This window comes from Oncorhynchus masou, chromosome 23 (genome assembly GCF_036934945.1).
Source record: "Oncorhynchus masou masou isolate Uvic2021 chromosome 23, UVic_Omas_1.1, whole genome shotgun sequence".
Lineage (NCBI taxonomy): Eukaryota > Metazoa > Chordata > Actinopteri > Salmoniformes > Salmonidae > Oncorhynchus > Oncorhynchus masou.
Genome location: NC_088234.1, coordinates 46114419 through 46139330, shown reverse-complemented (window position 1 = coordinate 46139330; position 24912 = coordinate 46114419). Strand labels below are relative to the sequence as shown.

Below are 24912 nucleotides of genomic sequence, written 5' to 3'. Positions count from 1 at the left end.
CCAACCCCAGTTGTAACTAACCGGATTCAGCTTCTCAACCAGCTAGATTCGGTTTGTAGCGAAAACCTACAGAGCGGTAGCTCTCCAGGAACAGGGTTGTAGGAAGGTATCTCACTGGTCACCCCCAAAGCCAATTCCTCCTTTGGCCGTCTTTCCTTCCAGTTCTCTGCTGCCAATGACTGGAACGGACTGCAAAAATCACTGAAGCTGGAGACTCATATCTCCCTCACTGACTTTAAGCACCAGCTGTCAGAGCAGCCAACAGATCACTGCACCTGTACATAGCCCATCTGTAAATAGCCCATCCAACTACCTCATCCCCGTACTGTATTTATTTATTTATTTGTCTTGCTCCTTTGCACCCCAGTATCTCTACTTGCACATTCATCTTCTGCACATCTATCACTCCAGTGTTTAATTGCTATGTTGTAATTACCTCACCACCATGGCCTATTTATTGCCTTACCTCCCTTGTCTTACCTCATTTGCACACACTGTATATAGACTTTTTCTACTGTATTATTGACTGTATGTTTGTTTATTCCATGTGTAACTCTGTTGTTGTATGTGTCAAACTGCTTTGCTTTATCTTGGCCAGGTTGCAGTTGTAAATGAGAACTTGTTCTCAACTAGCCTACCTGGATAAATAAAGGTGAAATAAAAAAGAAATAAACAGGGTTGGAGTTAAAACCTATAGGAAGGTATCTCTCCAGGAACAGGGTTGGAGTTAAAACCTATAGGAAGGTATCTCTCCATGAACAGGGTTGGAGTTAAAACCTATAGGAAGGTATCTCTCCAGGAACAGGGTTGGAGTTAAAACCTATAGGAAGGTATCTCTCCAGGAACAGGGTTGGAGTTAAAACCTATAGGAAGGTATCTCTCCATGAACAGGGTTGGAGTTAAAACCTATAGGAAGGTATCCCTCCAGGAACAGGGTTGGAGTTAAAACCTATAGGAAGGTATCCCTCCAGGAACAGGGTTGGAGTTAAAACCTATAAGAAGGTATCTCTCCATGAACAGGGTTGGAGTTAAAACCTATAGGAAGGTATCCCTCCAGGAACAGGGTCGGAGTTAAAACCTATAGGAAGGTATCTCTCCAGGAACAGGGTTGGAGTTAAAACCTATAGGAAGGTATCCCTCCAGGAACAGGGTTGGAGTTAAAACCTATAGGAAGGTATCACTCCAGGAACAGGGTTGGAGTTAAAACCTATAGGAAGGTATCTCTCCATGAACAGGGTCGGAGTTAAAACCTATAGGAAGGTATCTCTCCAGGAACAGGGTTGGAGTTAAAACCTATAGGAAGGTATCTCTCCATGAACAGGGTCGGAGTTAAAACCTATAGGAAGGTATCTCTCCAGGAACAGGGTTGAAGTTAAAACCTATAGGAAGGTATCCCTCCAGGAACAGGGTTGGAGTTAAAACCTATAGGAAGGTATCTCTCCATGAACAGGGTTGGAGTTAAAACCTATAGGAAGGTATCTCTCCAGGAACAGGGTTGGAGTTAAAACCTATAGGAAGGTATCTCTCCAGGAACAGGGTCGGAGTTAAAACCTATAGGAAGGTATCTCTCCAGGAACAGGGTCGGAGTTAAAACCTATAGAAAGGTATCTCTCCATGAACAGGGTTGGAGAGCCCTAATCTAGACATACAGCATATCATTGATCTTCCCATCCTTTCTCCTCCTCAGATGCACCCCTTATTGACCGGGAGGAGCTGTTTGTGCAGAAGCTGCGGCAGTGCTGCGTGCTCTTTGACTTTGTCACGGACCCTCTGAGCGACCTGAAGTACAAGGAGGTGAAGCGTGCTGGCCTGAATGAGATGGTGGAGTACATCACGCACAACCGCGATGTGGTCACCGAGTCCATCTACCCAGAGGGTGTGATCATGGTAAAAAAGAGATCCATGCACCTACTGTACATAAACCCTGACAAAGTGTGGAAGGTTTTGGGCCTGTATTTAATCACCATGTTCAGGGGAAGGTTGTGGGTGTTAACATGCTGTCAAGGCCCCCCTATCACCTCAGTATGCCACATCCTGACTCTGTGTTCAATAATGACTTCAGCTTAGCCTGGCTCAGGATTCCACCCAGCACAGTAGGGTGAGAGAATCAGCATCAAACCCTTGAGGAGCACCCAAAGGTCGTTATTTATGTCAGTGATAAGTCAGATCGAGCCAAATCCCCCTGGAAGCTTCTCTTTTCTGTCTCTTTCCCCCCTGGGCTATTATCTGCCTCTCTCCTCCCCCTATATCTTACTTCCTGGGGTATTCTCCCTCTCTCCTCCCCCCTGGGGAATTCTGTCCCTCCTCCCCCTGTTGTACTCTCCCTCTCTTCTCTCCTCTGAGGTACTCCCTCCCTCTCTCCTCCCCCCGGGATATTATTTCACCCTCTTCTTCCTCTCTCTCCTCCCCCCGGGTCATTCTCTCCCCCTCCACTTGTGACAAATTTGAGCATTGTGCTCAACGAGTAATAAGCGTGCACTGGGAAATGTTGAGCAATTATTCATCACAAATTATAGCCCATACATCTGCTCTTCCGTTGAGCATCTCTGAATTGTTGGCCATGCACCACAACACTGGCCTCATGTGGATCTCCCCCTCTGTATATCGTTCCCCTTCTTCCTCTCTTCCTCCTACAACCTCCCTTTCTCTCTCCCTCGCCCCTCCTTTCTCTCTCCCCATCCCACTGTATATCTTTCCCTTCCCCACTGTCCATCACTGTCCCTCTTTCAAAACTACCACCTCCTGTTCCCTTTCTGCTGTCGTCTCTCCCTCTCCCAGTATTCTGTAATGAGGCTGAGGTTGGGCGATGGAGCTGTGGAGCCAGGCAGGCTATTTCCAGCGTCTCTCTCTCTCCTCAGTGCCGAAGGGGCTCTGTGCTGCGGCAGCCTCAGGCCGAGACAAGAAGCAGGTGCTGGGGAAGCGTTGCGTTGCGTCAGCTGCAGGGATGCAGGCAGAGGGATGCTGCTCAACTGCAGCTCTCCCAGTGGTAGTGTTAGCAGGGCTAACCTAAACAGCCTTTAAACAAGAGTTACCAGGGTTACCTTATGAACTGACCTTACTAGGGCCTTTCTCATTGGTAGGCAGAGGAGGCCAGGACACACTGTGCTCTGATCTTATGAAAGTCCTTCCTTTTGTGTGGTATCAGATGGGCTGTGCTGTGTTTTCCTAACATTTACAATCGGATGGCAGCTTTAAGAGTTGTTGATTGTTGCCATGTTGATTGACATCTCTCCTCTGCCCTGTTCAGTTTTCAATCAACTTGTTCAGGACCCTACCACCATCCTCCAACCCCACAGGGGCTGAGTTTGACCCAGAGGAGGACGAGCCCACACTGGAGGCTGCCTGGCCACACCTACAGGTAATGTGTGTGTGCGTGCACATGTGAGTGTAGGCGTGAATATTTTCTTACATTTTGAAATTTAGACTATAAATAATTTTTTTTGACTTTTTAAAATACTTTTTTCCCCCCCTTCAGTATTTTCAGCCTCAAATCACACCAACCTTTTATCTCAATGTCTTCTTTTTCTTCCCTCTAGCTGGTGTATGAATTCTTCTTACGATTCCTGGAGTCCCCTGATTTCCAGCCTAATGTCGCTAAAAAATACATTGACCAAAAGTTTGTACTGTCTGTAAGTATCCCTCTCCTCCAACAAAACACAAACTTCACTCCCTGTAACTGCTGAGCTGTTAAAATATTTAATTGGCAGTATGTGTAATATCCTGGCGCCCAGGCAGTTGGGAATTATGCTGTGTGTGTGTGTTCACTCATACCTTGGCCAGCTTCCGTCTCCCACCCACACAGTAGAGAGACATGAGAGCTGAGAGGGAATTAGCAGGGATCACTCTGCTCCATCTGACCACATGATGCTTCCCATCCACCGCTGCTGGAAATGAATGTTAAGGACTTGAGTCAGCCTACTCACTTTCTGAGTGCTGGCCTGGGCTCCAAACACACATGGCCTTGCATTATGTTATGGCAAAACCCAGCCTCTATCAAATCTCATGGCAGTGTAATTTTGGTTTCACCGCACCACTTAATACTATGTGCTACATGTTCAGGAACATTTTTGTGTATCTGTGAATGGACTATTTGTCTGACGAAGAGTATATTTTCTACCTTTGCCTGATTGAAAAATGCTTTGCCTCTACAATTGCAAGTGTCCCATTTGTATCTATTTTATTGAGTAGTGCTAGTTTCTTGAACGCATATGCCTGATCATGTCCCTCCTCCACCCCCACAGCTCCTGGAGCTGTTCGACAGTGAAGACCCCAGGGAGCGGGACTTCCTGAAGACCATCCTCCACAGGATCTACGGCAAGTTCCTGGGCCTCCGGGCCTACATCCGCAGGCAGATCAACAACATATTCTACAGGTGAGATATGGCTTTTACACTAGTTATGTCTGTCCATAGAAATAGAATTACAGGTACACCCAATGTGGCTGCCGGTCCACCTAACACAGGATGCTGACTTGATTGGGGGAGATGCCCGTTCTAGTTATTCTGTTTCTATGCGTATGTCTTGCAAGCAGCTACATCTCTCGCCATTGAAATCTATCCACAGAGTGTGATTGAGTGAGTCTGTTTGTTCTTGGGAGGATCGATATGTAACCACAACAAAGAAAAAACTGCAAGGTTGTCAAATGTTGAGGTTGTGTTTGATGTATGTAAGAAGATGTGTCAGTATATCTGTTATCTGTGTAATGTAATCGATAGTTGACCTTGGTCTGGTCTCATATTGCAGGTTTATATATGAAACGGAGCATCACAATGGAATCGCAGAGCTCTTAGAAATCTTAGGAAGGTGAGTGCACACTGCACAGTGTACGATCCCCTCAACACATGCTCTTTTACCATTCATCTCAAACAAATCTTCCCTTGTCCCTTATCCCCAGCATAATCAACGGCTTTGCCCTGCCATTGAAAGAGGAGCACAAAATGTTTCTGATCCGAGGGCTGCTGCCGCTTCACAAAGTGAAGTCACTCAGCGTCTACCACCCCCAGGTATCGCAGTGCTCTGAAAGGCCCCACCACACAGCATGAGGCTCAGACGGGCCTCTCATTTAAGTTCCTGCTGATATTGCTCTTACTCATACGACTTGTCTCTCTCTTTATCTCTCCACAGCTGGCATATTGCGTTGTGCAGTTCTTGGAAAAGGACAGCAGTCTAACTGAACCGGTGAGTTTAATACTCATCACACAGTGAAAGGGCACTCTAGAGGAAGTTGCCGCCCCTATTTTGACGTAATTCCTGTCCTAGATCGGAAATGCTTGGATTTGGTTCCACCTCAGAAGAATTCACGAATTGGGGGTGGGAACGTCGTGATGATTTCCACGTGGAGTGGAGAAACAACAACAAATAGGGCACTGACAGTCACTGAAGCTAGCTAGAATGCTAACCTTATCTAGCTAGCTATCTTGTTAACCTTAACTAGCTAGCTAATGTTATCTGTTTTGCTGGGGGGGTTTTACTACACATATTCAAAAAAGTATCCAGCTGGCTAGGCTATGGTTGGTTCTGGAGCTGAATTTGTCATAAGCATTAGAAATGGTTAGAAAGAATAAGATGAAGCTCTGGCCATATGGATACCTATTGAACGGTTTGGGCTAGAGATGTATTTTTCTACGTTGTATTGGACACGGTGAAAACCTTTGTTGGGCTGTTGGTAAGCTTTCCGGCTGCGGTACGTCAAAGCCAAGTCAGCCAGTGCTCTTGGTTCTCACAGGTGAAGTGAAATGATAGGCTACAATGACTTTGCTCATGACGCCGCAAAATGATATCAACACCCTGAGTGCATCGGACACGAAACACTAAAACACCAATGCAAATGGAACGACAGCACAACAAAACAGATAAACAAGTTCCTTGAATAATTTTTCACGGCTGCCTTTTTCATTATAGAATAGACACTTGTGGTTTCTAGCTGCACCAATCTAAGCAGTGGAGCGTGTAGAGAAGCAAAACTTTAGTGGTCAAAACCATTCAAATCAAATCAAATTTTATTTGTCATATACACATGGTTAGCAGATGTTAATGCCAGTGTAGCGAAATGCTTGTGCTTCTAGTTCCGACAATGCAGTAATAACCAACAAGTAATCTAACTAACAATTCCACAACTACTGTCTTATACACAGTGTAAGGGGATAAAGAATATGTACATAAAGATATATGAATGAGTGATGGTACAGAGCAGCATAGGCAAGATACAGTAGATGGTATCGAGTACAGTATATACATATGAGATGAGTATGTAAACAAAGTGGCATAGTAAAAGTGGCTAGTGATACATGTATTACATAAAGATGCAGTGGATGATATAGAGTACAGTATATACATATACATATGAGATGAATAATGTAGGGTATGTAAACATTATATTCGGTAGCATTGTTTAAAGTGGCTAGTGATATATTTTACATAATTTCCCATCAATTCCCATTATTAAAGTGGCTGGAGTTGAGTCAGTGTGTTGGCAGCAGCCACTCAATGTTAGTGGTTGCTGTTTAACAGTCTGATGGCCTTGAGATAGAAGCTGTTTTTCAGTCTCTCGGTCCCAGCTTTGATGCACCTGTACTGACCTCGCCTTCTGGATGATAGCGGGGTGAACAGGCAGTGGCTCGGGTGGTTATTGTCCTTGATGATCTTTATGGCCTTCCTGTAACATCATCTTGGTGCGACGGGGGAGTGGGGTTGCAAAATGCATCATATCACTCAATTATACCATTTATTAATGGTTAGATATGATTTTTTTTCATCCAAACTAGCTAAAATATATGGATTATGAAAATGTTCAGTGGAGGTGCAAAAACGTAGATTTTTTGCTGTTGTGGGCGTTGAATGTTAATTTTGTGTTAATGATTTGACCCTGAGGTGATCATGGGCCTGCTGAAGTTCTGGCCTAAGACCCACAGCCCCAAAGAGGTGATGTTCCTCAACGAGCTGGAGGAGATCCTGGATGTCATCGAGCCCTCTGAGTTCGTCAAGATCATGGAGCCGCTGTTCAGACAGCTGGCCAAGTGTGTGTCCAGTCCACACTTCCAGGTACACTACGCCTGCCTCAAGCTCACTCACATTGCTGTGTTTACTCATTTTGCTTCACTGCCCCAAACATAACAGAATATAAAATTGCCTTCAAGAAGGAAAAATAACTTGTCATGTCAATTGAAAGTAATTGGTATTAGAATCGAGTGCGATATTCGGTCATGAACAGGAACTATACAATACCCACAATAGAAGAAGACCACTTAGATGACAAGGGGTGTATTGTCTCTGATTTCCTCCTGTGTTGTGCTCTCAAGGTGGCAGAGAGGGCGCTGTACTACTGGAACAACGAGTACATTATGAGCCTGATCAGCGACAACGCAGCCAAGATCCTCCCCATCATGTTCCCTGCTCTCTACAAGAACTCCAAGAGCCACTGGAACAAGTACGACCACTGCAGCCAAGTCAATTGAAAGATCAATGCTCCTGCTGAACTTGCGTGCATCCAAAACAAGCCTGGCTATTAGGACCCTGGGTTCACATTTGAGAGAAGAAAGCTATGAGTAGTTGTAATGGAAGAAAATACAATTTGCAATAGTGCAGAAATATTTTTCTCCCCCTGAAAATAGGACGCTGGATCCTTTTGAATATAATCCATCAAAACATTTCAACGATTCATTGTATGTTAACTTGCACATATTGCATTGTGTTTACATGCCCTTCCTCTCTTCAGGACAATCCATGGGCTGATCTACAACGCCCTGAAGCTCTTCATGGAGATGAACCAGAAGCTGTTTGATGACTGCACCCAGCAGTACAAGGCTGAGAAACAGAAGTGAGTTCACTGGGCATGTTCAAAGAGGACATCTGCAGGGTCTTCTAGTAAATCAGCACCTTCCTTTATTCCCATCTGGAATTATTGATCCTCTCCCTCAAAGCACAGTAAAATGCCAAGCCAGCTGATTTCCTGGTTGGCTCCAACTCTGTAGTTTTTGTTGTTGCTGATGTGTTTTCAGAGAGAAGTGCAAGCTGAAGGAGCGTGAGGAGGTCTGGCACAAGATAGAGGAGCTGGCCAAGCATAACCCACAGGTGATCCCTATGGCAGGATGACAAAAACACCACTACCCTATCCCCATGCATTGTGGAACATTCACATCACGTTGTTTCAGGGAGTAGGCTCAGGAAATGAGACACTGCAATTTATTTCCATATACACATTTGTAGATGGACACTGCATAATTGGATTTGCCCCCAAAAAGTGTACTGTATGTAGTATCAAATGAATGGTCCCTAGCAACACGCATCCTGTCTGTTGTTCTGATCCTGCAAATACAGGTAACTGACAAAATAATGGAAACATTATTTTTATTTGGCTCATCGCGCTCTAAGCGACTCCTTGTGGTGGGCCGGGCACCTGCAGGCTGACCTCCGATCATCAGTTGCACAGTGTTTCCTCCGACACATTGGTGCATCTGGCTTCCGTGTTAAGCGGGCGGGTGTTAAGAAGCGCGGTTTGGCGGGTCATGTTTCAGAGGACGCATAACTTGACCTTTGCCTCCCGAGCCCGTTGGAGAGTTGCAGCGATGAGACAACATTGAAATTGGGGAGAAAAAGGGGGTAAAAAGCAACCAAAAGGGGGAGAAAGTCCTCAGCAATTATGTTGCTATGGTTGCGTGTGAAATTGTCTGCACATTAAGAGGTGTAGGCAGGGATCTTTGGGTTTTAAACAGGGTCATGCTTTAATTAATTAGACTTTGTAAAGTCCTTTTGTTCCAGACACATCTAATTATCACCGTTAATCATCTCTCGTGACTGATTCCCAGCTCCAAGCGCTCAGGCACAAATAGCTGAAGTTTTAATTAAGAGGAATTGTGCTTCAGTGAATGTAGCCATGGTGTAACTTATACTTTCTCTGCAGGTTGCCAACCTCCGACCTGGTCTCCACCCACAAGAAGAGGTCTGCCTCTTTTCTTACTGAATTCAATGGGCTGTCTGATGTTGCTCTTGGTACATTCGTGGGTGTATTTCACAGGCCGTATCCAGACCAGATACAACTAATTTGTGTCTGTAAATCTTCCAGTACATGATGTACAATGAGAGTCCGGGAGGGGTGCCCTTGTACTCCATGGAGACGGAGACGCCAACTGCTGAGGACATTCAGCTGCTGAAGAAGACTGTCGAGACAGAGGCCACACAGGTACAACTACCAGCACACTCACAGGTACACTGCTCTGTGTAGCCTACATACACCTACCTGCAGGCTGTTTTTCCAGCCTAATCACTTACTAACACACCTACTAATCAATGAATTGTCAAGGCCTTCATTTGTTGAAACACAGGTATGTACTCACACCACCCGTACCACATACTGTACGCCCACCTGCAGGCTGTCGTTCAGGATAGTATTAATACACCTACCAACTAATCAATGGATTAAGAAAAAACAGCGCTGTTCTGTTGATTTTTCACATGTTTGTTTCTTCTTCTTTATTTCTTTTCATCTTTCTATGTTTTTAAAGTTTTTAAATGTATTCCTCAACCAACTCATGTCAGTTTATGAATTCACCAGACCATGTCTGTCCATTTGAGACATTTCATTACTGTATTGGATATGGTCTTGAACACTTTGTTCTATAAACTTCCATAGGGGATGAAGGACATCAAGAAAGACAAGGTGATGATCCGGAGGAAGTCGGAGCTGCCGCAGGACGTGTACACTATAAAAGCCCTGGAGCAGCACAAGAGAGCGGAGGAGTACCTGACGGCCAACGAGGAGGCCCTCTGACCAGGGAGCAGTGGCACCCCCTGCACCTAACCCCCCCCCCCCCCGTGTCGCATCCAACCAGTCACCTGATTTACGCCCCCTCTTCTCCTCCGCTTCTCCCCCTCCACTCCTTCATCTCTGCCGGAGATCCCCATCTGCAGAAAACCAGGGCCATCACAGAGACGGACAAGTACACACATATGCGCACATATAGGAACATACAGACCTACAATAGTTCCAGCTTGCACAGAGATGCATACATACTTGACTACAGTGGGCCGATCATTAGGTTGCACAAGGACAACAATAACACAACAGTAGTATTAAGTGTAAGCATCCGTGAAGCATGTTTCTTTGTTTCCTTTTTGGAACCCAGCATTACCTATAGAGGGCAGTAGATTGTGATTGATTCTCTTGCTAGCTTGCCTGGAGTGAGAGGGTGTGGGTAATCTGAATGGTTTGGTGGATGATGAGGCCATGCTTTAGTCTAGCCGGAAGTCTAGTGAAAGTAGTGGTTCTGCTCTGTAAAAACCCCTAGCTGTCAGGTCATGCCCAGGCAACATAGTAAATGTTGAGGAAGCGAAGTCTGTGACACAAAGCTTACAATACAATTTAGTAGTGCTGAGCTATTAACCAAAATGTTTTTTAAACAACTAATTGACCGATATCGGTTCTATTATTTGAATTCCATTTCTTTAGATTTTTTTCTGTAAGCTCAAGTGTGTAGTTTTTCTAGAGAAATCATTTCAAACCCAGACTGTACGATATGGTAGGGAGTTGCAGTTGCCAACAGGCCAGTATTCTACATAGTTTAGCATGGAAAATGTGGTAATTACCTACAATGACCATAATTCACTGAAAATACATGATCTAAGTAATTGATAGTTGGTATTCAGCAGTCATAAAAGTATGCCTTATTTACTTTGAAGAACTATTAAAATATTAATTTTGTCAGACAGCATAGCTCTATAGGGATGAGATTATGACTTAGAATGAAATAATAAAGTAATCAAATAAAACAAATGTAATACACACAACTGAAATATTTTATTAAAGTAATGTGAATAAATTATGGTTAATAAGTGATAAGCAGCACTGGGCAGTCATTGCCATCATGGGACTTTTATTAATTCTTTTTATTCTGTGTTACAGCATTCAACAAACTAGTTCTGAGGATTAGTGCTTTTTGAATTTTGGTTTCGATTATTTATTTAAATATTAAATTAATTTTGAAATAATTACATTGCAATGATTTTAGAGCTTTTTGATGGAAATTCCAAACATTAAATTGCCAAAACATTGAAAATATTCCAGTGTCTTGACATCAATAAAAAATAGGACATTTCTATGAAATAATAAAATATTTCAGTTTTTATTTGATTACTTGATTATTTTACTTTACTTTATTATTTTTAATTCCTTAGAATCATCATCTCATCTCTGCTCAGGCTAGTGTTATCTATGTGCTCCCCATACTGTACTCTCTTCAGTCATCTTATATAGCTAGCCTGCCTAAAGTATGCTTCAGAACTGACTGGCAAAATATATTTTTTTACTAGTTCTTCAAAGTAGATAAGGCATACTTTCACGAACTGTCTCTGTCCCTCTCATTGTTTTGTTCTGTACATTCCTCTCTCTTAAAAGTGTATCCGTCCAGAGATCCCTAACAATGTCATTGTCCCAAAGGCGGGAAAGCAGACGACAAGCGTTGGTTCAAAATATTGGGCAGATTTTGGCGACAGTGAAACCTTACATTCCGCCTCTTCCTCTCTGATCCGTCTCTGTCCGAGCTGGAAAAAACAGGTGCAATTGATTGTGGTTATTGTAGTTAATTACCACGTTTCTGCAATGAACTCGGTTGAACATTTGCTTAAGAAAAACTACAACTCTCTTCATCCCAGCGTCCCACATAGTTCTTGACTTGAGTTCTCTCGTGAATGATTTGATTTCCCACTAGGGCTCACAAAGAACTGTAATTGAACTGATGCCGGTCAATTAGTTGATTAATAACCGGAGAGAAAAAAATGAAATGTTGGTTAATCGCTCAGCACAACAACCCACATAATGTATAGAGCATTTAAACCGTGATTATTTTTTCATAACCAAACCAACCTCAAAAAGCACTAATCGTTCAGCACTACAACTTAGACAAGGCAATTAAATAAAATGAGAGAGCACTAGGAATCAAGATGGCTGACTTTATCTTAATTTAATTATTTACTCTATGTCAGTCTCTTCCATGAGACTGTTTTGCTCACGTTTTAGTACTGTAATTGTATCTTCGTCACCTCTTTGCAGAGTAAAATCATGGCCTTACACCGTCTGTTGAATTGCATTTTCCCTGTTGATTAGTCATATGCTAATAACATGATTGTAATCCTGATGATTGGTTTATTTCAGAATCCATGAAAAAACAATAACTTAGTTCAGACCTAGCTGCTCACATGAATTGTGTAGGTTTGTGTTTTTGTTTTGATCTGTTTTTGAGTGCGTTTTGTAGTTCACAAAACTGGCTTTTGAAAAGCACTTAAAGATAAAAAAAAACGTGATATATTAGCAATTGTCCGTACAAGAGAATGAGTTGACAAATGTCTCAGCTTGTAATAGAACTGTAAAATGTTTCTTGTATTTTTTATAATTAGAGGTGTAGCTCAAAAACGAATCATGTCACTGTGTCAAAAAGAAACCTCCGAAAATAATTCCGTTAGATAGAATGTCAGGTTAATATTGTCCTCAAGAGGTTGGTCTTTAGGAAAAGCAACCATTAACTGGTGCAGAATTAGTCCATCCTTTCTCCGTTTTCTCAAAGATAACCTTCTTGCTCTGTCTACAGACTCTTGACTGCCATGATTGTTATCCCAACTCATTCATTCCTTCCGTCAAATTCATGTTAATATGTTTATTAATATTTCTGGCCCAATGGTTAATGTCGCCTCAGCCTCTAATTATTCCTCTCTAGCCTTCTTCTTGCCTTTCGTTTTTTAATTTGTTTTTTAGTGGATTTATACTGAACAAAAATATAAACGGAACGTGTAACATTTTCAAAGATTTTACTGAATTACAGTTCATATAAGGAAATCAGTCAATTGAAATAAATTCATTAGGCCCACTAATCTATGGATTTCACATGACGGGGAATACTGGGAATCTATTAGTCACAGATACATTTAAAAAATGTAGTGGCGTGGATCAGAAAGGTGATGGCAGCGGTTGAATGGCACGACAATGAGCCTCACGATCTATTCACCGTATCTCTGTGCATTCAAATTGCCACCGATAAAATGCAATTGCGTTCATTGTCCGTAGCTTATGCCTGCCCATACCTTAACCCCACCGCTACCATTGGGCACTCTGTTCACAACGTTGACATCAGCAAACCGCTCACCCACACGATGCCATACACGTGGTCTGCGGTAGTGAGGCCGGTTGGATGTACTGCCAAATTCTCTAAAATTACTTTGGAGGCAGCTTATGGTAGAGAAATGAACATGGAATTCTCCGGCAACAGCTCTGGTGAACATTCCTGCTGTCAGCATGCCAATTGCACGCTCCCTCAACTTAAGACATCTGTGACAGTATGTGACAAAACTGCACATTTTAGTGGCATTTTATTGTCCCCAGCACAAGGTGAACCTGTGTAATAGTCTTGCTGTTTAATCAGCTTCTTGATATGCCACACCTTTCAGGTGGATGGATTATCTTGGAAAAGGAGAATGCTCACTAACAGAGATGTAAACAAATTTGTGCACAAAATTTGAGAGAAATAAGCTTTTTGTTAGTGTGAAACATTTCTGGGAACTTTTATTTCAGCTCACGAAACATGACTAACACTTTACACGTTGCATTTATATTTTTGTTCAGTGTATGTTTCTTGAAAATGCTCCTCTGTTGAGTCAGCCTCATTGTAGAAAGGTAAGGGTTGTTTCAGTTCAAGTGTAGGGAATCTCTAAGAAATAACCTATTTCGTTTTCTCTTCCTCCAAACCGGCTTGATTCAATAGGTCTCTGTCGTAGATTGCGTTCTATTGTTTCTTTCAGGCACTCAAGCAAAGTGCACTTTGTATTGTGCACTTCCACACACAATTAATCCTCCTTAAAGGACTATCTACAGATGAAAAAAGATACTTGCCTCACTAATTAGGCACAATAATTATGTTGGAAAAAGGAAAGCCTGTGGGTACCGTTCCAAATATTTGTGTTACGGTATATTGTAATGTATATTGCTTAGGGTTGCAACCCCTTGTCCTGTAGGTTCATCCCAATTACCCCCCCCCCCCCTTTGTTTTTTTACCACTTGCTGTACGATGTCATAATTTCTTTGTAAGGGTCTCTTCTATTGTTTGAGCTTCCTGTCAATCACTCCAACAGTGGGGAACAACTCCCTCTATGGCTGCTGGGCAAAGTGACTCGCCATCTCACCCAGGCAATCTCTTGAACTGCATTGTTGGTTAAAGGGCTTGTTCGTAAGCATTTCACAGTGAAGTCTACACCTGTTGTATTCCGCGCATGTGACAAATAAAATTTGATTTCCTTAGTGAAAAGTTGGCTGCCAATGTTTCCTCCCCGACAGTAATGTCAAGAGCAGTCTTAATCCAAGCTATCTGGAGCTGTTTATTATATGATCTCAATTTCCTTATTTAAATCCATTTATCCTTACACTTAAATAAATGTATCTTGTACTGTGCTCAGTTTTCAAAGTAGCGATAACCTCTACACTCACCCTGCGTGGAACAAATCTCATCGGCTCAGATAGCAGACAAGATTTGGCAAATCCAAAGAACCATTCTCTGAATTGTATTTTCTGGTGAGGCTTGAAAAAGTTCTGTGCATGAGACGTTTCTATATAATTTAAAATATTAGTTCATAATAAAATGAATGTAACTGTTCTCTTACCTGACTGAACAAGGCACATACATTCCTATTGACCATGCTTCTAAAAGGTACTTGTTGAGACATTCCAGACTCGCCAAGAGGTAGCATTGTTACTGTACACAAAATGCCATTGCTGGGTGTCAAGTGATGACATGGAACTGTGCTTAGTTTGTCCAGCAGCCACACAAACTGAAGATTACATTTTGAAGCAAAGGGTCTTGCTCCACTCCCTTGTCCAGTTCTGACACTAATCTTAAATTGCCTTCCAGGTCATATGTACATAGGTTGTACTTTAATTAGTTAGAGCATTACATAGTATGAAAATCATTTTGTACAGATGTTCATGTATGTACAGAAAAAAAGAAAAAGGCAAAAAATAAAGTGGACATGTTTGACATCCATCGAGTTTGGAAATATGTTGGCCTCACACACAAAACAAGTCAATTATCCATCATCCTGGGGAACCCAAAGGGGTGCACATGTGTTTTTACCCTAACACTACACACCCGATTCCATTCATCAGAAACATATGAGTGGAATCAGGTGTCTAAAATGTGCACCCCTTTGGGTCCCCATGAAATTAACGTTACGAGACGGGGGACATTTTTACTGTTCCTATGGGATGCCCATATATATCATGCTCAACAAAGACAATGATTAAACAGTATTGCAATATGGTAATCGCCACCCCAAAATAACAAAGGCGATCTGGTGTTGGAAAGGTGGTTTGACTGTACACTGGAACGTTTCAAAAAGCTTCGGGTGGGGGAACTCCTAGTTCACGTAGAGTAGTGTTTCTGTTCTCAAGGCCAATTGGCTTTACCTATCATAACCATTGAGCCTCATACTTTAAACTGCTGTACATTGATTCAAGTTCTTCCTTCCAGAACCAGAAAGAGTTTGCATGATCTGAGAGACAAATATACTATACTCATTCACATTAAACTTTACAAATACAAAGTAAATGTTTACATTTTAGTTATTTAGCAGATGCTCTTATCAAGAGTGCCTTGCTCAAAGGGCACAGAGACTTTTCACCTAGTCGGCTTGGGGTTTGAACCAGAAACCTTTCGGTTACTAGCTACCTGCCGCCCTTAGAAGTAGTGAGTACCCAGAGGCTCCTATCAAACACATTTAGGAGAGATATCTTAATCTAATAGGAATTGGAACTTGAGATTTGAGACACCTAGAACTCATGCCCCGCTCAGAGGAGCTCAGCTCAGACTCCCCTGAGGTAAATGTGATGGTGAAATGCATGGCACAGTTAGACACACTGTGGGAAGGAGGCCCATTCAGTCTTATTTGCGCTCTAGCATCAGGCCTCCAGAGCTTTGGCGAGTCTGGAGTGTCTGTTGGACCATGTCCTTCCATTGGTCGTCAGAGATCTCCTGAGCCCAGGTTGGGATAGCCAGAGAGGGCAGGGCCACTGCTGCCATGGTCCTCTTCACCAGCTCCACGTGGTCTTAAGGAGTGGACATAAGTACAAAGCATTACATTGAGAGTGAGCATTACATGGCAACTTAATGAGCAATACCATAAAGGAGTAGTAATAGCTATGGTCAGTTTGTATGACCAACCCCTGTATGTTTGGGTATTGTGGATGAACTAAGCAAGACTGGATCCTCACCTTCATCCATGGGGATGGAGGCTGCGCTGCTCAGGGCAGAGGCTCCTTCTGGCTCCTCCTCATCACTGTCTTGGGGAGGGGGCTGGGGAAGATGTAAACCCATTGACTGTGGAGGAATCAATTAAGTTTCATCAATGTCTCAACAAGCAATGACAATTGACATTTTACTGACTTTTGTCCAAATGATAAATACATGACACTGATTAAAATACTGCATAGATCATATTCAGAACATTGGGTTAGATACCTCTATTCTCTCCTGGACTTCATGCAGTTGCTCTGCTACTGGGGGCATATCCTCAGGCTGGTCTCCAGCTGCAGCATTTAGTCCATCAGGGTCCTGGTTTAGTGGCTGGTAATAGTAACCTCCATCCTCCTCCTCCTCCTCATCATCATCTCCCACACCGCCCTCCTCCACGTCCTCTCCACTCCACTCCCCGCCCACTCCACCATCCGACGGCCGCTCCTGGCCCAGCTCCTCCTCAGAGTTTGGTAAGATTCTCTCAGGACCCATCTCGAATGCTATCTCCACTTCCATTCACGGACACCGGACTCAGGCACAAGCCCTGGCTGGGGAAAGAGTGCGTGAGTGAGGGGTAGAAATGGCATATCAACACAGCAGTTATATACAGTACTTGCTGTCTACCTGTGGCTTATCATTTTGCAATGGATGTTTATTATGGAACTAGGGACGTTTGGCTTGTATTAAAGTTTGTAACACACAAGTCCTTGACTGTTCTCTCTGCTACTGCATGGTGGTACTGACGCACTAATTCTGGAACCATCAGTACCCTGTGCGGCTTCTATCCACAAGCCATAATTAACCAAACAGCTACTCGGACTATCTGCATTGACCTTTTTACGCGTTACATACGCTGCTACTGTTTTATCTATACTGTTGTCTAGTCACTTTATTCTTAGATATATGTACATATCTTGTTCCATTACCTCATAACCCTGCACTTCTCTACATTCTTGCCCTTTGCGCTGTTGTCTGTACCCAATAATGTTTGTACCATGTTTTGTGCTGCTACCATGCTGTGTTTTCATGTGTTGCTGCAATGATATGTTGTCTTCTTAGGTCTCTTTATGTAGTGTTGTCCCTCTTGTCGTGATGTGTGTTTTGTCCTATATTTTGTATTTTTATTCTTAATCCCAGCGCCCGTCCCCGCAGGAGGCATGTTGGTAGGCCGTCATTGTAAATAATAATTTATTCTTAACTGGCTTGCCTAGTTAAAAAATCGACTCGACACTGGTACCCCGTGTACATAGCCAAGTTATCGTAACTCATTGTGTATTTATTATTATTTTCGTTATTTTATATTATTTATGTATTTGCTTTCTCTAACCGTAAGCACTTCACTGTTAGTAAACACCTGCTGTTTCCGAAGAAAGTGACGAATAAAATGACTTTCTAACGAGGTAACGTTAGCTAGCTAACTACATTGACACGAAGCGAATAATGCACGAACATGAAGACAGATATATAGTTTCGAGTAGCCGACCTCCACCTACCTACCTGCTGTTACATAATAGCTAAATAAACTGATGTAGATAGCCTGCAAGCTAACAACGTCAACTAGCTAACGTTAGCAATTTAGCTAAACGACTAGCTAGCAAAGGATATCGATTCAGACTGCCCAATGAGGGACACACCCCATGCAAGAGGTGAGAGTATTATAAACCTTTTGAACATATATATCGGTGCGTGTAACAATAACATCTAATTTCACTAACCTTGACAGTTATATTTTCCTCAATGTTTTTGGGCCACCAAGTCACTGTCAACGTTCCTGTAAATCAACGAAACGGAAATCGAGGCGGATTTGACGTCATCGCGTTCGCGTTTTGGCGCCAGCATGTGTGCCACGAGATGGCGCCAAAATGCGAAAGGACACGATGCACGGGCAAGCTAATCACACACTGTGGGGTTATCACTAGTTACCATAGCCACAAAGTTATAAACCCCTCCCATTTCTGCGAAGAATCTTCTTAAAATGTAATTTTAAAACTAACCCTAACCGTAACTTAAACCTTAACCGCATTGCTAACCTTGTGTCCTAACCTTAAATTAAGACAAAAAAGCAACAAAAAAAATATATATACATTTTTACGATATAAACCATTTGACTTTGTGGCTGTGCTATCTAGTGGACACTGTTTTTTTTTTTTTTTTAGGCATCATTTTCACTCGACACAATCAAAAACGTTTTCAGACACCTACCTATAAGTTAGCAAGCTAAAAGGAAAGCTATGCAAATTTACTTCTGTGGCAGTATTCGTGGAGGAAGACAGGATGTGGTTATTTATCAGAAAATTGTGCAGAAACTACAGCAATATGGAGAAGTTCTGACGGAGCACGTGAGTCACTGTGATCTGTCAGAGAAAGGTGAGCCACGTTCTTTACCACAGACGGTGTCTTCCCTGTAAAGAATTTGTAGATTTGGATACCAGCATGAGCTCAACTTGCTTGTCGTTTGGTGGACTGTTTTACGTTTTATGAAACGATTTTTTTTGCATTGTGACTAGAATTTGCACTGTTGGTGGTCATGAACTTGTCAACATTTACTTGAACCTTGCATCTTGACTGTCCTAGGTGAGGATGCTGTGCAGGACGGCGATACATTTATCCATGACCGAGATATGGAATGGCTTATGATGTCTGATGGTAAGAAAGAGTCAAGACGAGTTTGCCTTAGGATGAAAATATTTAAATGTCTGTTGTCTTATATGTCTGCATCTACTCTGTCACTATTCATTGAAAGCGATTTATTTCAGAATAGCAAAGGTGTATAATGCCATTCCTACAGTATTTAAATATTAGCTCTTGTTCTTGCTAAAAAAGTTACCCATTGCTGAATGTCCCTAATCTATACCCATGTTGCAAGACAAGTTAGTAGTGTTTGCTACGACACAATGTTTCGATCTAAACATTGCTCTTCTCTAATGTCAGTGATAATAGCTGAAGTGACACAGCCCTCTCTTGGAGTTGGGTATGAGCTGGGAAGGGCACTGGACATGCACAAGAAAATCCTCTGTCTTTTCCGGCCCTCCTCTGGAAAATGTAAGATTACAGTTTGACTTTGAGAGAAATTATCATAATACAATAACACATGAATTAAATAACACATATCACAGCAAGCTTTAAACAATCCCACATTTGAGACCGTCACAACTTGATGTTGATTTGATCATATTCCAGTCTTTTATACCTACTGACCTTGTATGATATGGCTTCTCTACCCATGTCCAGCACTGTCTGCCATGATCAGAGGGGCGGTTGACGGGTCCCTGTTCCAGGTGCGAGACTACAAAGAGGAGGAGGTGGAGGGCATCCTGGAAGAATACTTCAACGGACTCGTCAAAGTCTGAGATGGTCTAACTGCACATCTATGGTGCCTTCAAGAGTATAAGAAGAGATATGGTTAGGATTCCTTAAGTTTCTCAATTAAGGATCTATGTTTGTCAAAAATGTTTGTTTTTTTAGATCTTATAGATATGACATGTTTTGAATACATTTTCTACATACACCGTAAGCAAATGTCTTGTCTTTTTACTGATTGCATAACAGTTTGTTGAATGCTTATAAAGCTATATCATAAGGTCACATCCATGGTGCATTTGCTATTTTGTTAATTGTTCTTTGCTTCATGAGGTAGATGCAGGTTCTTCTGTCCACTGGGTGTCACTGGCTCACTTGTAGGGCTCTTTTCATATAAAAATGATATCCTAAAATTGACAGATGGTTGACACATTGAGTCAGTGAGCTATTCCTCACCGACACAACAAGAACGTGTGCTCTTAGTACTAGAGCAGGTGAATGAGTTATATCTCTTTAAGTCAATCATAACACTTTCTCTTATACAGTATAAATCTTGGGTTCAATTTAGACTACTACCTTAGTGCGCTGTATGTAGTGTCAACAACGCAGCCACTGCCAGCTAGCCTACTCCAGCAGTACTGTATCATTTCAATCATTTTAGTCAATAAGATTCTTGCTACGTAAGCTTAACTTTCTGAACATTCGAGACGTGTAGTCCACTTGTCATTCCAATCTCCTTTGCATTAGCGTAGCCTCTTCTGTAGCCTGTCAACTATGTGTCTATCTATCCCTGTTCTCTCCTCTGCACAACCATACAAACGCTCCACACCGCGTGGCCGCGGCCACCCTAATCTGGTGGTCCCAGCGCGCACGACCCACGTGGAGTTCCAGGTCTCCGGTAGCCTCTGGAACTGCCGATCTGCGGCCAACAAGGCAGACTTCATCTCAGCCTATGCCTCCCTCCAGTCCCTCAACTTCTTGGCACTGACGGAAACATGGATCACCACAGATAACACTGCTACTCCTACTGCTCTCTCTTCGTCCGCCCACGTGTTCTCGCACACCCCGAGAGCTTCTGGTCAGCGGGGTGGTGGCACCGGGATCCTCATCTCTCCCAAGTGGTCATTCTCTCTTTCTCCCCTTACCCATCTGTCTATCGCCTCCTTTGAATTCCATGCTGTCACAGTTACCAGCCCTTTCAAGCTTAACATCCTTATCATTTATCGCCCTCCAGGTTCCCTCGGAGAGTTCATCAATGAGCTTGATGCCTTGATAAGCTCCTTTCCTGAGGACGGCTCACCTCTCACAGTCCTGGGCGACTTTAACCTCCCCACGTCTACCTTTGACTCATTCCTCTCTGCCTCCTTCTTTCCACTCCTCTCCTCTTTTGACCTCACCCTCTCACCTTCCCCCCCTACTCACAAGGCAGGCGATACGCTCGACCTCATCTTTACTAGATGCTGTTCTTCCACTAACCTCATTGCAACTCCCCTCCAAGTCTCCGACCACTACCTTGTATCCTTTTCCCTCTCGCTCTCATCCAACACTTCCCACACTGCCCCTACTCGGATGGTATCGCGCCGTCCCAACCTTCGCTCTCTCTCCCCCGCTACTCTCTCCTCTTCCATCATATCATCTCTTCCCTCTGCTCATACCTTCTCCAACCTATCTCCTGATTCTGCCTCCTCAACCCTCCTCTCTTCCCTTTCTGCATCCTTTGACTCTCTATGTCCCCTATCCTCCAGGCCGGCTCGGTCCTCCCCTCCCGCTCCGTGGCTCGACGACTCATTGCGAGCTCACAGAACAGTGCTCCGGGCAGCCGAGCGGAAATGGAGGAAAACTCGCCTCCCTGCGGACCTGGCATCCTTTCACTCCCTCCTCTCTACATTTTCCTCCTCTGTCTCTGCTGCTAAAGCCACTTTCTACCACTCTAAATTCCAAGCATCTGCCTCTAACCCTAGGAAGCTCTTTGCCACCTTCTCCTCCCTCCTGAATCCTCCTCCCCCTCCCCCCCTCCTCCCTCTCTGCAGATGACTTCGTCAACCATTTTGAAAAGAAGGTCGACGACATCCGATCCTCGTTTGCTAAGTCAAACGACACCGCTGGTTCTGCTCACACTGCCCTACCCTGTGCTCTGACCTCTTTCTCCCCTCTCTCTCCAGATGAAATCTCGCTTCTTGTGACGGCCGGCCGCCCAACAACCTGCCCGCTTGACCCTATCCCCTCCTCTCTTCTCCAGACCATTTCCGGAGACCTTCTCCCTTACCTCACCTCGCTCATCAACTCATCCCTGACCGCTGGCTACGTCCCTTCCGTCTTCAAGAGAGCGAGAGTTGCACCCCTTCTGAAAAAACCTACACTCGATCCCTCCGATGTCAACAACTACAGACCAGTATCCCTTCTTTCTTTTCTCTCCAAAACTCTTGAACGTGCCGTCCTTGGCCAGCTCTCCCGCTATCTCTCTCAGAATGACCTTCTTGATCCAAATCAGTCAGGTTTCAAGACTAGTCATTCAACTGAGACTGCTCTTCTCTGTATCACGGAGGCGCTCCGCACTGCTAAAGCTAACTCTCTCTCCTCTGCTCTCATCCTTCTAGACCTATCGGCTGCCTTCGATACTGTGAACCATCAGATCCTCCTCTCCACCCTCTCCGAGTTGGGCATCTCCGGCGCGGCCCACGCTTGGATTGCGTCCTACCTGACAGGTCGCTCCTACCAGGTGGCGTGGCGAGAATCTGTCTCCTCGCCACGCGCTCTCACCACTGGGGTCCCCCAGGGCTCTGTTCTAGGCCCTCTCCTATTCTCGCTATACACCAAGTCACTTGGCTCTGTCATAACCTCACATGGTCTCTCCTATCATTGCTATGCAGACGACACACAATTATTCTTCTCCTTTCCCCCTTCTGATGACCAGGTGGCGAATCGCATCTCTGCATGTCTGGCAGACATATCAGTGTGGATGACGGATCACCACCTCAAGCTGAACCTCGACAAGACGGAGCTGCTCCTCCTCCCGGGGAAGGACTGCCCGTTCCATGATCTCGCCATCACGGTTGACAACTCCATTGTGTCCTCCTCCCAGAGCGCTAAGAACCTTGGCGTGATCCTGGACAACACCCTGTCGTTCTCAACTAACATCAAGGCGGTGGCCCGTTCCTGTAGGTTCATGCTCTACAACATCCGCAGAGTACGACCCTGCCTCACACAGGAAGCGGCACAGGTCCTAATCCAGGCACTTGTCATCTCCCGTCTGGATTACTGCAACTCGCTGTTGGCTGGGCTCCCTGCCTGTGCCATTAAACCCCTACAGCTCATCCAGAACGCCGCAGCCCGTCTGGTGTTCAACCTTCCCAAGTTCTCTCACGTCACCCCGCTCCTCCGCTCTCTCCACTGGCTTCCAGTTGAAGCTCGCATCCGCTACAAGACCATGGTGCTTGCCTACGGAGCTGTGAGGGGAACGGCACCCCAGTACCTCCAGGCTCTGATCAGGCCCTACACCCAAACAAGGGCACTGCGTTCATCCACCTCTGGCCTGCTCGCCTCCCTACCACTGAGGAAGTACAGTTCCCGCTCAGCCCAGTCAAAACTGTTCGCTGCTCTGGCCCCCCAATGGTGGAACAAACTCCCTCACGACGCCAGGACAGCGGAGTCAATCACCACCTTCCGGAGACACCTGAAACCCCACCTCTTCAAGGAATACCTAGGATAGGATAAAGTAATCCTTCTCACCCCCCTTAAATGATTTAGATGCACTATTGTAAAGTGGCTGTTCCACTGGATGTCAGAAGGTGAATTCACCATTTTGTAAGTCGCTCTGGATAAGAGCGTTTGCTAAATGACTTAAATGTAAATGTATGCCTATAAGGATATATGGTATAGTGGAGTGGTGCCAGCTTGACTTGAATGTCAACAGGTGGCAGAGCTGGGGAAGGATGGCAGAGGCCGGTCTACGCAGGCATACATTTTTGCCATCCTGTCCCTAAAGAGGCAGCTGACATTGTGACACAAGCACTGTTGCCCACACAGGCCCAGCTGTTGGCACTTGGCACTTCCATCACCTCTGAAAACATATCAAAATCCTCTCCCAAGTCCTTTTTTACCACTGAACTGTGCCAGGTGACCAGGGAAAAGGAACCAGTCAACCTTAGAGATGGAAATAGTAAATAGTTATCGGTTCACACTAGGCCTGTCACTGGCAGTATTGAGTATCGTAACTGTCTGTGTTCATTACAAAGTTAGGACAGTCATTTTCATTTCTGCCAATAAAAGGCCATAGAGGACTAATATCAACCAAAGAGGGATGTTGCACCTCTCCTAAAACAACCTGATGGGTTTCCTCAGGCTCACTAGCTCATATTTTATCGGATCTGAATGCATGACTGTTTATGGACCATCATACATCAGTAAACACTTCCCATTTGTTTCACATCAGTACCAGTTGACAGAGCACAGCTATGATGATGTTGTACCGAGTTGGAGGCACACCATTAGGCTCCCAGAGCAAACCATCTGCTTCAGGGACAAATTCTCCTCGGCAGTGATTAGGGCACTGAATAACTGGCCAAAGGTCAGTGAAAACCTCAAAGAGAATATAGACAACTACATTTCCTTGTGCTGGCTGCTGGTTTATCTTATTGTGTGTTTTGTCCAGGGCCTGACTTCTCAATTAGTAAATTCCAGTGATTTTGGTGTGTTCTAACATTGATTCCAACAATGCTATCTTACGGGAACTTGTGTTGTGATGAGTAGCTCTATCATTCCTGTGTGGTGAACCTGAGGAGGGAACTGTCTGGAGCTCTTTCCCACAGGAAGTGAAGACTAGTTTCAGGTTATTCTTGGGGTCTCCGTAACTTCCTCTGCTGGATATTATGTCGGGTCACATTTCACCCCCACAGGGCATTATTTGGTCAATTCAGGGGCTTGGGAGTTGAGGAAATGTTTATGGTGGGATAAGAGCACAGAGATTCAGGGAAACGTAAAGGGTAAGTCTCAAATTATGGAGAAACAATTGCTTACTAGAAAAGACTGCAGGTCTATAACAGTGATGGTATAAAGTACTAAGTCTGAACCATTGGTGTTTGTCTCCTGGAAAATAGACATTCAGAATGCTTTAAAAAAGACAATGTGACACCTTGTAGCAAAGAAGGTACAGTATCATAGGCAAATGGGCGATCAATGTGTTGTTTTCAATTGCTTGATTGAATTGACCTGTCACGCTGAGGTCATGTAATTTAGGGATAAAGCCAGGTATGTGTTCTTAGATCTTCTCTACCTGTTATCTGTATCCTGGCTCTATCTACACTGAATTGGAAGCATTTTTGGCAGTCATTACGGCACTTTGTACAGGA

At 44.0% G+C, this 24912-nt stretch overlaps 3 protein-coding genes across 5 annotated transcripts in view; 2 read left to right on the top strand and 1 right to left on the bottom strand.

Annotated features, from left to right (window-relative positions):
* The window catches only part of ppp2r5d (protein phosphatase 2, regulatory subunit B', delta), a 45189-nt gene extending 30173 nt beyond the window's left edge, over window positions 1-15016 (top strand). Inside the window, exons 4-17 of one of the 2 annotated variants that reach the window (XM_064932234.1) lie at window positions 1688-1887; window positions 3248-3358; window positions 3537-3629; window positions 4242-4372; window positions 4743-4802; window positions 4894-5002; window positions 5124-5177; window positions 6870-7040; window positions 7298-7425; window positions 7714-7815; window positions 7997-8069; window positions 8899-8937; window positions 9061-9177; window positions 9628-15016. In XM_064932234.1, coding sequence (XP_064788306.1) covers window positions 1688-1887; window positions 3248-3358; window positions 3537-3629; window positions 4242-4372; window positions 4743-4802; window positions 4894-5002; window positions 5124-5177; window positions 6870-7040; window positions 7298-7425; window positions 7714-7815; window positions 7997-8069; window positions 8899-8937; window positions 9061-9177; window positions 9628-9765 — 1526 coding nt within the window. In that variant the 3' untranslated portion in view covers window positions 9766-15016. Of the gene's footprint in view, window positions 1-1687; window positions 1888-3247; window positions 3359-3536; window positions 3630-4241; window positions 4373-4742; window positions 4803-4893; window positions 5003-5123; window positions 5178-6869; window positions 7041-7297; window positions 7426-7713; window positions 7816-7996; window positions 8070-8898; window positions 8938-9060; window positions 9202-9627 lie in introns of both variants that reach the window. The other variant, XM_064932233.1, reaches the window with a different exon arrangement.
* On the bottom strand, window positions 14886-18079 carry LOC135510912 (male-enhanced antigen 1-like). 2 transcript variants are annotated; one of them, XM_064932235.1, is made up of 4 exons: window positions 17980-18079; window positions 16490-16812; window positions 16243-16348; window positions 14886-16077 (listed from the first exon to the last, which is right to left on the bottom strand). In XM_064932235.1, exons 2-4 carry the CDS (start codon window positions 16778-16780, stop codon window positions 15914-15916), a joined length of 561 nt encoding a protein of 186 aa, XP_064788307.1. In that variant the 5' UTR covers window positions 16781-16812; window positions 17980-18079; the 3' UTR covers window positions 14886-15913. The 2 variants fall into 2 exon arrangements, with proteins under 2 accessions (XP_064788307.1, XP_064788308.1); XM_064932236.1 differs by having other exon boundaries at window positions 16490-16808; window positions 17980-18075.
* A 328-nt stretch (window positions 18080-18407) lies between these two features.
* Window positions 18408-19851, top strand: dnph1 (2'-deoxynucleoside 5'-phosphate N-hydrolase 1). The gene is made up of 4 exons (XM_064930805.1): window positions 18408-18631; window positions 18839-18910; window positions 19196-19306; window positions 19496-19851. Exons 1-4 carry the CDS (start codon window positions 18496-18498, stop codon window positions 19612-19614), a joined length of 438 nt encoding a protein of 145 aa, XP_064786877.1. The 5' UTR covers window positions 18408-18495; the 3' UTR covers window positions 19615-19851.
* The last annotated feature ends 5061 nt before the right edge of the window (window positions 19852-24912 follow it).

What these genes read in the sequence shown, in the direction of transcription:
- LOC135510912 (XM_064932235.1), bottom strand. Translation starts at nt 16,780, where the DNA reads ATGGAAGTGGAGATAGCATTCGAGATGGGTCCTGAGAGAATCTTACCA. An exon ending in AAGTCCAGGAGAGAATAGAG is followed by an intron (nt 16,349 to 16,489) that starts GTATCTAACCCA and finishes ATTCCTCCACAG; the next exon opens with TCAATGGGTTTACATCTTCC. An exon ending in CTCCATCCCCATGGATGAAG is followed by an intron (nt 16,078 to 16,242) that starts GTGAGGATCCAG and finishes CCACTCCTTAAG; the next exon opens with ACCACGTGGAGCTGGTGAAG.
- dnph1 (XM_064930805.1), top strand. Translation starts at nt 18,496, where the DNA reads ATGCAAATTTACTTCTGTGGCAGTATTCGTGGAGGAAGACAGGATGTG. An exon ending in CTGTGATCTGTCAGAGAAAG is followed by an intron (nt 18,632 to 18,838) that starts GTGAGCCACGTT and finishes TGACTGTCCTAG; the next exon opens with GTGAGGATGCTGTGCAGGAC. An exon ending in CCGGCCCTCCTCTGGAAAAT is followed by an intron (nt 19,307 to 19,495) that starts GTAAGATTACAG and finishes ACCCATGTCCAG; the next exon opens with CACTGTCTGCCATGATCAGA.